The 13,682-nt window shown below is 53.9% G+C and overlaps 1 protein-coding gene across 3 annotated transcripts in view; it reads right to left on the reverse strand.

The window, feature by feature from the left end:
• The window catches only part of TNR (tenascin R), a 432,700-nt gene that overhangs the window by 60,062 nt on the left and 358,956 nt on the right, over window positions 1-13,682 (reverse strand). For all 3 annotated transcript variants that reach the window (XM_070077163.1, XM_070077161.1, XM_070077162.1), the window contains 3 exons: window positions 12,925-13,075; window positions 7,564-7,833; window positions 1,839-2,024 (listed from right to left, as the gene is read on the reverse strand). In XM_070077163.1, coding sequence (XP_069933264.1) covers window positions 1,839-2,024; window positions 7,564-7,833; window positions 12,925-13,075 — 607 coding nt within the window. The remainder of the gene's footprint in view (window positions 1-1,838; window positions 2,025-7,563; window positions 7,834-12,924; window positions 13,076-13,682) is intronic.

Raw genomic sequence — 13,682 nt, forward strand, 5'->3', positions numbered from 1 at the left:
CTGCCTTATCCATAAGTGGGGACGATGACAATAGGACCTGATGAGGTCACTCTGGGAGTTACAGGAGCCCTGACTAGGCGGACGTGCCGGTAATAAGGGTGATGATTAAGGAATGAATGCGGGCTTTCTTTCTTTGCCCCTGGTAGTGGGAAATAATAGCTTGAACGTGACCGGAATTCTCTGTCTCTCGTGACTTTACGGTACAGCCTTCACCCGAACAACTAGCCATCATTTTTGTGAAACTGCTTATTGCCAAGTAAGCCTGCGGCTCTGGGCAGGGACAGGCTGCGCGTGGCGTGAGTCCCCTTCTGTGAGCTTGTCTGTTTTTGTGAGCGTCTCCAGCTCTCCGCCAGCTGGTCTGCCCTTCCCACGTCCCGTCCACCCGTTCACCTGCTTGGTCAGCATCTCTTCCCGTCTCCTGGCTGCATTTCCAGGAGTGCGCTCTCCAGGAGACACAGCTTTTCTGTTTACTTTAACTGGCCTTGTTTGGCAAGATGGCCTGGGATCGCAGCTCAGGAGGAAAGCAGCTCCGATTCCACCGTCCTTGTTCACTGTGCGCGCTCGTCACTGAGTAGCCCTTGTCTACGTAGACGGCAAACACTTGCAGGAAACCAAGGCACAAGTTCAACAATGTCTCTGTGCAAGCACGTTGGCAGCCCTGGTCCACCACTGCTTTGCACAGCCTCACCCGCAGCTAAAAACCACACCCCACATTTCCAGTCATTCACCCCGTCAGGAGGTCCAATGGGCAGTTGTTCTGGGATAGGTGTGCTGAAGGCCCCAGGAGGAGCATTGGGCTGGTCCCACAGCCCTAAGGGACAGGACCTGCTCCCCATGTGACCTGGGGCACTGCCTTAGACCTTACCGCCACCCCCCTCATTCTGAGGCTAGCAGCAACCTCCCAACCCATCTCCCAGCCTCGGTCCTTGCCTTCTGTGTCCATCTACATCACCTCATTTAACATGGCTCTGTGACCCTCAACCCGCAGTCTTGAGGAGGGTGTCTGTGGCAGGCATGACCAAGCTCTCACCTTACCATTGGCCTCTGGCAGCCTCTGCCCAAGGCATGACAGACTTTTGCAGATTCCTTCATTCAGGAAACGCCAATCTAGGACCTAGGACATGCTACCCACTGTGCAGGATCCTGGGAATTCAATGATGAATCAAAGCCAATGTGGCTCACATTTCAGAGAGCTTCAGGTCAGTGGTGGAGACCGTCAGCCAAATCCTGCCCACACGTGTGAAATGATGACCCTGGGTGCTGAGAGGTGAGTGACGATGGTGAGCTGTGAGCAGAAGCCGGTGTGAGCTGGGCCAAGGAGGTGGTGGGAGGGGCTGGCAGGCAGAGCGAACGGCACGTGTCAGATGCCGCGGCAGGAGGAGAAGTGTTCTGTTCAGTTGAGGAACTGAAGGCAGGCAGACCAGCGGGGGCTGGGGTGGAGGTGGCATTGCGGAAGGCGGCAGAGGAAGTAGGCAGGCCTGGTGGGCCACACCAAGGGTCTGGCTTACTTGAACTGCAAGGGGACGCGCCTGGTGTGTACACATAATATAATGGCACAGTCAGAACTGTGCTCTGGGAAGATCGCTCATGGGTGACAGGTGGATTAGAAGGGAGAGGGCAGAAGGGAGGCAGTGATTTCAGCAGTTAAAAGATGAGAGTAGCTTAGACCAGGTGTGACCGTGCAATGGAGGGTAGCAGACATATTGACAGGCACTTAAGGGATGTGATCAGTCCGATGTGGTGCTAGGCTGGGTGAGAGTTGGCTGAATTACGGAGAGAGCTTTGAGGATGTAGACTCAGCGATCAACAGGCTCCCGTGGGACGGGTGTGCTACTCACCTGTGAGAGTGGCCCTGGTGGTTGGACCCATGCTCTTGGGGACCAGCGTCTCATGGTACTGCTCACCAGCCAGGGTGCTGTACACCACCTTGTACTCCTGAACCTCGGCCTCGCTGTTGTCCCACTCCAGGTCGAGGCTGGTTGCTGTGCGGGCGCCAACCCGCAAGTTCTTGGGAGCATCAATCTCTAAAAGTAAACAGACAGCCCATCACCACTCGTGATAATGTGCATGTGTGGTGCCTCCTGAACTGAGAAAGCTGGGGTGAGCGTCCACACCTCCTGACTCCGTCTGCCATCCCCGTGGCCCCTGTGTCTGCCCTGCAGCGCTGTACTTGCACTACCACGAATTCCTGGAGTGAGTTAGATACCAATGCACTTTTCATGCTTCCTTCACGTCTATTCAGGAGTTCCAGTGCTTTGCGAGAGGCTTAAAAAAGACCCAACTATTGTAAGCTCAAACATGAAGCTAAAGAAACCCCAGTAGGAAAAAGTCAGAGACGGCTCCCAAATGATTAAGAAGCATGGGGCAGTATCAGAGTCGATCAATAAGCTAAGAGATCAATAAGCTAAGTCGATTCCAGGATCTCCTCCCCTGCCATGCTGTACAGACGCCACTGAGGGGTTGCCGGTTGGGAAATGAGATAGCTATCGGGGATGTGAGTAGTGGAAAGAATACGTGATTTGGGGTCAGGCCTCTGGTCGACCCCCAGTTCCGACACTTGCAGTAAGGGGACCATGGACACTCCTTTAAACCCCACTGGGCCTTGTGGCACTGCTTTCAAAGACACATGATGCCGTCATTTCATGTTGTTGGGCACAGTAGACCATGTGTGTGTGCGGGAGACTGCTGTGTGCCTCTGCCCTCGTGCCTGGTGCAAATGCAGCTGTCCCAGCCCTGGGTTGGCTTTCTGTTGCCTCCGAAGCGCTTGCTGAGTTCCACCAACATTGGTGCCCCTCCCCCAGGCCTGCTCTCTGGGGCCCCAAGGATTCCAGTGGAAATAAAGGGACTCCTGTCACTGGGGTCTCTTCCGCAGAACAGGCCTTCTCCTCAGGCTCCTTGGGGCAGGCAACACTCGAAGCCACTTGCGCTGTAATAAGATGGTGGCCTGAGAAACTGTTCCGGTCTTTGAGGCTTGAGAAAAGCTCCGTGGACTGTTTTAATTTGCGGATGCAAGGCAAGCATCCACCAGTTGTTCTTGCAGAAGACTGGAGTGCTGTGAATCAGTCAGAATGCGGAGGCTTCCGTGGGACGTGTTCTGTTTAGTGGTGTAAATTGAGGGAATCTTGAAGCAGATTTACGTCCGTCTCCGCAGCTTGTTTTTCTGAGAGATGTTTCCTCACTCAATGTGCTTTAGCATCCACATGCTGTACTTTCTTGATGTGCGTGCGTGTTCTTTCCCAAGCAGGGGGTGGAGCCGGGAGTCTGAGGGGAGGCATATGTGGAGGGAGACAAGCTGGTCCCTGAATGTGACACACAGAGAGAGACTGGGCGGAGGGAGGGGGTGTGTAGCCCGCAATGAACTGGGGCGCAAGGAAGTTAGGGTTGGGGTTCAGCTTGAGCCTTGTACCTGGAAAACCCAGACCTCGGAAATGGAAGGCCATGGGCTTTTTTTTTTCTCGACCACAGGGCTGTGCCTTGTGTGCAGGGGTGGCATTTTCTATGAAGGGATCAGACACTGCCAAAGTCAGGGGACCTGCGATGTGGGTGCTGAGAACGAGTGCTTGGGAGGTGGTCTCTGGCAGGGGTACGGAGGAGTTTCTTGCTCCCCCTGGGTCTTGAAGCCTGACCTCAAGGAGGGCCAGCTTAAGGGCATCCTTGTAGGTGGGAGCTGAGCAGGTCACAGCACTCCTGATTGAAATGATTTGGTCTGTTTTTCTCCTTCTTCATGGTTCAGTCTCCCCCACTGGAATGCAACTCATCTGAGTCATGATCTTGTCTGTCTTGTTTATCCTGTAGCTTCAATGCCCAGAACAGTGCTTGGCACTTAGTAGGTTGTCAATAAGCACATATTAAGTGACTGAATGTGAGCAGGTCTCTATCTCGTTTGCTACTGCAGAGCCTTTGGACAAACCTTGTGGAATATGTCAGCTGTGGAGCATTTAGGAGGTCTGGGTGGAATGGTCCAGGGAGAAGAACAGCTCCGACCCGGGGCAGCTGGTCTTAGGAGGCAGGAGGCCTCCTCTGCTGTATGCAGAGTGCTAATCAGGTTGAACTGGGAAAGAATTTCTGGAGGATATCAGAGTAGGATCACTACCAAGCAGGTAGGGCCTGAACGGTTGTGACTTGGCCATGTGCAGTGGTTTTCCAAGGCTGTGTTATAAAAGGGACCACAAATCAAGTGTCTTGGACAACAGAAATTCATTGTCTGGAGGTATGAGCTGCAGGTATTGGCAGGTGGCTTCCTTCCAAGGGCCGCGGGAGACTGCTGCGTGCCTCTGCCCTCGTGTCCTGTGATTTGCTGGTGTCTTTGCAATCTTTGGCATTTCTTGGCTTGCAGAAGAACTGTGCCGTCCGTGCCTTCCTCTGTCTTCACATTCCTTCTCCTTGGGTGTATGTCTGTCTCTGCCTCCCAGATGCCCTCTTTGTATAAAGACACAGTCATGTTAGACCAAGGCCCACCCTTCATGATCTCATCTTCGCTCATCCGCAGAGACCCTATACCAAATGAGTCACCTTCACAGGTGCTGGAGGTTGTGACCTCCGCAGCATTTCAGGGGACACAGTGCAAGTCCAACAGCTTTGAAGACAGGTCTGAGGCATTCAGGTCAAAGGAGCAGCCTCTGCTTGGCCAAAGGCCCTGGTGCATCAGCTTGGTGCCTTGAAGGCTCTGCACTCAGAGAGGCCTGCGAGGGGACCACCACACCTGGCGTTGCCCAGGGAGGGCTGCTGAGGGCAGGCAGTTTGCAGAGTGGTCTCTGGGGTCCTGAGGCTCCTCTCTGCAGCCCCTGGGCTCGCTGTGCCGAGGGCAGGCAGCTTGCAGAGTGGTCTCTGGGTCCCTGAGGCTCCTCTCTGCAGTCCCTGGGCTCGCTGCACTTCCATCAGAGCTCTCTCCATTTTCAGAGGAGATTAAGGCCCAGGCAGATACCCCACTCGCCATGCAGCAAGCAAATCTCTGTTTTAATTGCCTGTGCAATTAGTGCGCTCCTAGTGTCGAAGCCATCACCTGGAAAAGCACTTTGGTTAATTTGAATTTAAGCGGAGTTCTGAAATGACTGAGGGCCCTACCGCGTGGGTCTGGGTACCCTCTCACCCCTCAGCTGGCACCTGCCAACCCCAGGCCTTCAGAGCCTGTCTCCGAATCTGCTGGGCTCTCCCCAGCCCGGCTACCCCCGCCCCTCCTGCGGCAGAGGGGAGCAGGTGTGAGGTAGAGGCTGAGGTTGCTTTGAGAGGGCAGCCCCCTCACAGCTGCCCATCCGCCAGGCAACCGGAAACAGAATCGCGCAGCAGCGAGCTGGAACGCGAGAGGCGCTCCTGGGCGGCAGAATGTAATTGTCTTGATTGGAATTTTCCTGGGCCGCCAGCCAATCCTGCTTCCATCTTGTCGACACACACACATCAAGAATTTGCTTTTCATCCTGCTGCTGGAGAGCTCTCTTCTCCTTTTTTGCCTCTTCAGACGCCTTATCAGAGTGGAGCACAAAGAAACCACTTTCCAAACACAAACTGTCTTGAAATGAAGGCAAAAAAATGCCCAACGCATGGTCCATGGGAGATACGGATACCCAGGGCAAGTGTGTTGTAGGGGTGGGGGTGGGGAAAGGCAGACCTTGAGTTAACCAGAGAAGGATGTTGTGGGACTTCCTTCCTCATGCTCTACCCTGAATGCTTTTGGTTAAGTGAGAGAGAAGGGAAGAGAAGGGCCAGTGTTGTGGCGAAACCAGCAAAGATTCCGCCAGTGATACCCCTTTGGCTGGAGCAGAGTGTGAAGCACTGGGCTGGAGAGGAAGACTAGAGTGTTCTCTTCCTGGACCAAGTGCTGGTGCCCGTGTTGTGGCGCAGTGGTTAGCTGCTCCCTGTGACACCGGCAATGCAGATCCCACAGTGGCCCTGGTTGGAGTCCCAGCTGCTCCACTTCCAATTCACCTCCCTGCTAAGTGCACCTGGGAAAGCAACAGAAGATGGTCCAAGGGCTTGGGCCCCTGTCACCTGTGTGAGAGACCCGGATGGAGACCCAGGCTCCTGGCTTTGGCCTGGCCCAGCCCTGGCTGGTGTGGCCATCTGGAGAGTGACCAGTGGATAGAATCTCTCTCTCTCTGTCTCTGTCTCTGTCTCCCCCCCCCCCCCCCCCCGGTCTATAACTGCCTTTCAACTAAATAAATAAATCTTAAAGGATCTAGCCCAGGCTCCTCCAGTTGGTCCACACTGACACTGGCTCTTCTTAAAGGGGAAGCATTTTCCTCTCCGGTGTCTCTCTCTGAGTGTTAGGAGCTCTACCATACACTGCCCAGCCTGGTGGTGTATTTTGCAGCAAGGCTGGGCCGTGTCTTCTGCTCCCTTCTCTCCTGGGACCCCTCTCCTGGGACTGGTTGCCCACCAGGGACCAGGCCTCTGCTTGTTCCTCCATGCTGAGAAGTTCCCCAGCTTCTGCCACTTGGTAGGATTTCCCAGGTCCACTGTGGCCACTGGGTTTGCAGACCCGTCTGGCTCTAACGCAAAGCTACGGGCTCCATGTAGGGGCCATTTTGGGTCCAGGTGTCTTGCTCAAGGTAGGATGCTTGCCTGTGTGATTCCTTCTACCTGATTCAGTAGGAAGATGCTGGTTCTTGGGTTTGACAGATGTTGCCTCTTCCTTTGATCCCTGGAAAACTTGGAGCTCGCAGTGGCATCCCTTCCTGTGTGACCTCCCCAGGGCACAGAGGCCAAGGCTGTGACCCTGGACTGGATGGAGACTAAACCATGAGTCGTCTTGCAGGCCCTCACTGACCTAGTGTGGGCTCCAGGAAGCCTGTCCTTGGGACGGTGCCTGTTCTACTTGCCCAGTAGCTGGCCAGACTGCTCGGTGCTCGGGGAGTCAAGGGACAAGCCACCCCAAGGCCCAGCCTGTCCTGACTGTCCGAGAAGCCCCTGGACGTCCCAGCAGCCTTGGGAAGGGGGTGCTGGTTATCACAGTGAGAAAGGAAGCATTCGTGAGCAGCTCTGGGATGCAGGCTTCCCGTCGGCCTTCCAGCTGGTGCCTCCAGGCAGTGGCTGAGTCCCAGGGCCTCTCTCTGCAGCTCCGCCTCTGGTTACATAGGGCAGGCTCTGCGCAGGGCCGAGGCGCTCCCTCATCATAGCATAGTATGATACAGGTGTAGTCACTGCAACACTTCCCAGAGAATGGCAATGAGACGTCTTGAGGAAGGGTCGCCTCTCCTGGACCCTCACCAAATTGCCATTTGAGCTAGCAACACGTGTGCTTCTGTGTCTTCAAGACAGACTTGTCATCCTACGACTGAGAAACCTGAGACCCACAGGGGAAGGTGCTGTGTTAGGTATCAGGTCTGGCTGGGCGCAGTGGGAGGACAATCTAGTTCTCCCTCCTCACCGCGAATGCCCGCTTTTCCCCTTTTGCTCTGATGTGACATCAGTGGGAGGGCCTGATTCTTCCCGCTCCCTCCGGTCTTGCAGTGTCTGTGGGGACACGGATGCCCTAGCACAGGATCTCAGTCCTCCTGTCACGACAGTACCATCAGCTGGTGCAACCCGACCCTCCCACCTCCTGCTTCCCTCCCATGCCAGTCTTACCTGTTGTAAACCGGGTGGTTGTGGCATCACTTTCGTTGGTCCCTCTGACTGCACTGACCGACACCTCATACTGGGAGCCGGGCCGCAGGGCCTGCACCGAATATTGGCTCAGGGGAGGCTGTAGCCGGAAGGTGGTCTTCCCGCCTTCCCCACCCACCAATCCGTATTTCAGGAGAATGAAATCGACTCTGGCTCGGGGTGGGGTCCACTCCACAAAGGCCACAGTGTCAGAGACGTCTCGAACCAGGATCTGCGTGGGCCCATCAATGACTGAAAAGGATCAGATAGAACAAAACGCATGGTGAGAAGTGAGCCTTTGGTATCAGCCCTCTCCTGGTCGATCAGAGAGAGGGGGGAGAGGGGGGGAGAGGGGGAGAGAGAGGGAGGGAGAGGGAGGGGAGGAAAGGAGGGAGAGAGGGAGGGAGAGGGGGGAGAGAGAGAAGAAGAAGGAGGAGGAGGAGGGAGGGAGGGAGAGAGGGAGAGAGAGGGGGAGAGGGAGGGAGGGATGAGGAGAGAGAGGAGGAGGAGAGGGAGGGAGAGAGAAAGAGAAAGGGAGGGAGAGAGAAAGGGAAGGAGAGGGGGGGGAGAGAGAGATGGGGAGAGAGAGAAGAAGAAGGAGAAGGAGGAGGGAGGGAGGGAGAGGGAGAGAGAGAGGGGGAGGGAGGGAGAGGGGGGAGAGAGAGAAGAAGGAGGAGGAGGAGGAGGGAGGGAGGGAGAGAGGGAGATAGAGGGGGAGGGAGGGAGAGAGAGATGGGGAGGGGGGAGGAGAGAGGGGGGAGAGAGAGAGAGGGAGGGAGAAAGAGAGAGGGAGAGAGGGAGATGGGGAGAGAGAGAGAGGGAGGGAGGAAGAGAGAGAGAGGGATGAGTATTATTGTCTTATTTCACATGGGGGAAATGAGACGCAGTAAGGTGAGATAACTTTCCCAAGGATACGTAGTCTGGCAAGAGGGAAACAACCTCCTTTCGCCAGGCTGTTGGGTACTGGAAGGAGAAGAGCATTTCCTGGCCTAAGAGGCTCTGACCTATTTCCTTCTGCCGGTCAAGAGACACAGGACTGAGAACAGTACTTCTGGCTGTGCCCGCTGCCCAACTTTCACCTTCTTTGAGTCCTGGGGAGAGACGTAGGAAATGACCGTCTCTGTCTAAACGTCTGACACTTCCACTGGGGTTGCCAAACGGGGGTGATGATGAGTGGTCCAAAGTTGTCTGTGTGCTAACACCCCAGTCAGCCCAGCTGCAGCAGCCTTGCTAAATCCCAATGGGCAATGGCATCCCTGGGGAGAGCTGCTTGTCTGAACAAAACAGGTCCCAGCTGGAGCGGGCATCTGGTGCAGTGAATAGAGGAGTGCCCGCGTCTGTGTCCTGGCCGTCCTGTCCTGGCCACTCTGATTCCAGCTTCCTGCTGATTTGCACCCTAGGAGGCAGTGCTGATGGCAAGTAGCTGCGTCCCGGCCACCTACATGGGAGACCTGGATGGAGTTCCTAGCTTTCAGCTTCAGCTGGGCTGGCCCCAGCTGTTGGGAGCATTTGGGATATAAACCAGCAGGTGGGAGATCTCTCTCTCTCTCTCTGTGTCTGTCCATCTGTGTCTGTCTCTCTGCTTTTCAAATAAGTAAAACAAATTAAGAAAGTTTAAATGACCCTATCTTTGGAACAGTCTTCCCATCTGTTCTTGCATATTCCTGAGCCAGGAGTGTGCTGCTGTCACACACGGCGCGTCTAGGTTCCTCCGAGTGCCACGTGTTCCACGATATGCAGGCCTGGCGCATATCGTGGGAGACCCACCAACCACGGTTCCATTCCCCTGGAGTCCTGTTCACACTGAGTCAGCCGGGATGGGGAGAAGTCAAGGAGTGTAGAAGACAGACAGGACAGGGCTGAGGGGGGACCGAAGTCCAGGGGTGTCTGCAGGAATGGCTGGCTCCCCTGTGACCTGGGTGGGGGGAAGATGAGGTCCAGTCCCGTTTATTGTGTGACTGTACCCCTCTGGCTGAGCGGACTCATTTCATGACAATATTCTTCAAGGATTTGCAATTGGAACTGGAGACTCCGGCTTTCTAATTGGCCTGTGCTGGACCGTGTAGAACCAGGGTTCTTCACACAGAAATAGAAAAGATCTGACCCAGGGAGAGGGAGGGTGAAGGAGGGAAGAGAGGGAGAAGACTTATGGAGAGAGTAGAAGTGAGTGCCTGTGACATGGGGGCGGGGGGAGCCGGAGGGAGGAGGGGGAGGGAGGAGGGAGGAGGGGTGGGAGCCACGGGAGCAGACTCAGGGAGGAGTAGGAGTGCGTGCCCTGCCCGTACGCAGGTCCTAGAAACACAGAGCGCGGCCGCTGAGGGTCCCCAGGTGGAGGGTTTCTGTGCAGCTCAGATGATCTCTGGACCTGGGTTCCCCTGCGACACTTCATGTTCTTCCAGTGAGTTCTCTGGTTCACGTCAGGTAGTTTCAAGAAGTTTCTCTTCCTTGTTACCAGAGACCTAAGAGTTGCTTTGGACCAGTCCCCACAGGGTCACCCCATAATCTGTCTCCAGAATGGAGTCTCTCCCTCAGGACCACCTCGAGACCGAGGGGGCCTCTCGGCTCGTGGAAGCTGGACGCCCCCCACCCCACTGTCCTGGCTCTAGCCCAGTCCTGTTCTCTCTTGAGCAGCTAGGATTTGGGGCCTAGCATCAGCCAAAGAGAAAACCCCCAGGCCATGTGGGTGTCCTGGTTAGCGTGGTGATGAAGTCCCGCTTTTCACTGCTTGAGGGAGAAGTGTGGTTAAGCCGCACACACACCCAGGCGGCTTCAGCACGCCACACTTGGTGCTGCTCTTTCTCACATCCTTTTAACTTCAACGAAGTGAGCTGTGAGATGTGGGAACCAGCCTCCTAGCTGCCGAGTGAGGCCTACCCCTGAGCCACAGTTGCTGAGGGGGGAGCCTCCCAGTGAACTGAGCATCTTGAAAAACCAGAAAGGCGTAGGGCAAACCCCAGTGACCACGTACAGCTGTTGTCCTTCAGCTCTTTAAATCTCAAAAACCCTAATCCTAATGGATGGACCCTATTAGGATGTGATTATGCAGCACAGAGGGCTCCAGCTGCAGGGGGTCTTGTAATTTGCATTCAGAAAATGGCCTGCCTGGAAGAAGGCCGCCTGAGTGCCGGATAGGGCTGGGGCTTCCCAGGAGGGGGTTGTGTAGGTCAGACCTCAGTAGAAGGAAATCATTACACAGTCCTTCCTACAAACAGCGGACAGGGTGGGAGCCGGCCTCCAGGCTGCCCTTACTTGGAGGTAAGGTCCCCTTCCAATTAAGAAGGTGTCCGCCTGCCTTCGATTTAAGCCCTAATATAACACAAATCCTACCCAAAAAGTAAATTGGAATGTTTTTGTTTTCATTGGTTTCATAATTGCCAAAATATTAACGGGGGCATTTTTCTTTGTTAAAGTCTGACTTAGCTTTGCCACAAATTTTGCAGATCTGGTACTTTTAATCTTGAGGAGCTTCCAAGCCAAAAAATAGCACAACTGTTGTAGAAATAGGGCTTGAATTGAAGACTCAGGCTAGGTTGGACGCCTTTCTCTAAGGGCTCTCCATAGTTTGGAAGGAAAGTACCAGTGCTTTCTTAGTGGCCTGGGGCCGAGATGCAGCCTGTATCAGGAGAGGGGACTCGGCACCTGCTGTCCAGGTCAACGCCTCAGGTTCCAGCCACTCCCTGGGCACCAAGCAGTGGCCAGACTCCGGCCTCTGCTGTCTGAAGTTTCCTGCAGAACACTTGAGGGCCATGGGGTTTCTCCTGAAGAATACGTGGACTCCAGCAGTGCTTTTTAAAGCCTTCTCTTGGGTGCAGCTTCTTTTTATGGGAACAGAGTCTTATGTGGAAGTGCACAATGTGAAACAGATCGGAGGGAGGCTGCCGTGGGTTGGAGGTGCAGGAGAGGGGGCGGTGAGAGACCTGGATCTCCACCAGATCCTAGCTCCCGTCACAGCCGTGGAGCCCCCGTGGCACTAATAGAAGCCACAGGAGTCTTCAACCAGTGTTTTCCAGACCAAGCATAAAGCCTCCGCACCTGATGCTGTTTACTTTGGATCTGCAGAGTGTAAGATAGGGTTTCTAGGGTGTTAATTTCTTTTTCTTTCTTTTTTTTTTTTTGACAGGCAGAGTGGACAGTGTGAGAGAGAGACAGAGAGAAAGGTCTTCCTTTTTTGCCGTTGGTTCACCCTCCAATGGCCGCTGTGGCCGGTGCGCTGCAGCCGGCACACTGCGCTGATCCGATGGCAGGAGCCAGGTACTTATCCTGGTCTCCCATGGGGTGCAGGGCCCAAGCACTCGGGCCATCCTCCACTGCACTCCCGGGCCACAGCAGAGAGCTGGCCTGGGAGAGGGGCAACCTGGACAAAATCCGGTGCCCTGACCGGGACTAGAACCCGGTGTGCCGGCGCCGCAAGGCGGAGGATTAGCCTAGTGAGCCGCGGCGCCGGCCTAATTTCTGTTCTTGAAAAATAAAGCTTTTTATTTCAGTCCTTGTTACTAACAACTGGAAGTTACTTAGTCTCAGTCTCAGCTCTCCCATCAAGAAGATGAGAATCCCAAAACAATAGCAGATACTATTGACAACTTGACAAATTCTTGGTGAGGCACACACGATGCATCACAATTGTTAATTGACAGCATTGAAGCTGAACGTCCTTCATTAGCCAAGGAAGTGATAATGCGAAAGTAGGATACAGTTAAGAATCAGTCCTGGAAATACAGTATCTTGACAGAGATGAACCACGAGGACGAAATGCTAATCAACTGAATCCACCCTTGTGAACAGTGACTGTTTTCAAAGCTTTGTCATGTACGGCCTTCACGCCCAAGTGTGTTTTCTGCATCCATTGTATAAGTCAAGTACTGAGCACTCTCACTGGTGCAGGGCTAACCACTGCATGGCTCACCTAACATGGTCCTCACAGACTTAGAGGATGAGGAACTATTGTCGTCACTGTAAAGCAAACTCAAGTTTGGGAAGATTCTGCTGACTTTCTCCAGATCTCAGGAGAGGTGAGAGTGAGTTGCTCTTGCTGGTTCCCATGGCACCAGGGCTTTGGGAAATGGGGTCTCTTGATAACAAGGAAGATTGGAGAAAATATATGGGAGATCATAGCAAAGCGCTTTCTCCGCTAGAATCCTCTCCTAGACTTCTGGGCTTGCCAGAAGGAGCACTGAGTGTAGTCAGCGAAGCGTTTGGTAAACTTCCATCTCCAGGCACACACACCATCTCAGCTGCAGCAGGAGTCTAGCACCTCTCTTGCCTGTCTACTGCTTGGGTGCTTCTGTGGTCCACTCTGCTGAGTGACCTAAGGGAGACCAGTGGGAGAAGGCTGGAGACACTCACCCGTGGAGACGCTGGCTGAAGTCGGGGGGCTCCGGGCTTGTTCCTTCAGAGCCACCACATTGACAATGTATTCTTCCCCAGGTTTCAGTCCTGTCTGGTTAAAGGAGGTAACATCACTGGGGAGCTGAGCAATCACTCCTCCTTCATTGTTCTGGAAGAAAGGGAGAGGCAGAGAGAGCAAAAGGAAAACATCACTCGGAGAGAAGCCTGATGAAGGATACAAGGGTGGACACAGACTGTGAACCGGGCATTAAAAATGGAGGCCACATCTGTCCCCTCCTTACTGATAGCTGAGTGGCTGGGGCTGGGAGCAACTCTCAGTAGGCTCAAAAAAAGCAAACAAACAAACAAACAAAAAAAACCCAGCACCCCTCTCAGGATTTGGCAAGTGGAGAACCAATTTTCAAGAACATTTCTTTGGTTTCTCTTGAGTTTGCTGTTCACCAATACAAATTAGTCATGAAACAATGCAGCTTGGCTCTTGCCCGTGATTAATTGATTTATGGTTATGGTTAGCATCCATCACTTTTGGGACATTTATCATGATGAGTGTGCCCCTGGCTATTTACAGGAGTATCGCTGTGTGTTTGTGTGTGTGTGTATGTATATGTGAACATCTTTTTGCACACACACAACATATTCCACACCAAGATCTTGAACTTTTTTTGAGCCACAGTTACTATTTTGTTATGTCTGGAATTGTTCATGCTGTTACTTTGGGTGTAAATCTATCAATGTCTAGTTTCCCCTTCACCAGT

The sequence above is a fragment of the Oryctolagus cuniculus genome, chromosome 7 (genome assembly GCF_964237555.1).
Source record: "Oryctolagus cuniculus chromosome 7, mOryCun1.1, whole genome shotgun sequence".
Taxonomy (NCBI): Eukaryota; Metazoa; Chordata; class Mammalia; order Lagomorpha; family Leporidae; genus Oryctolagus; species Oryctolagus cuniculus.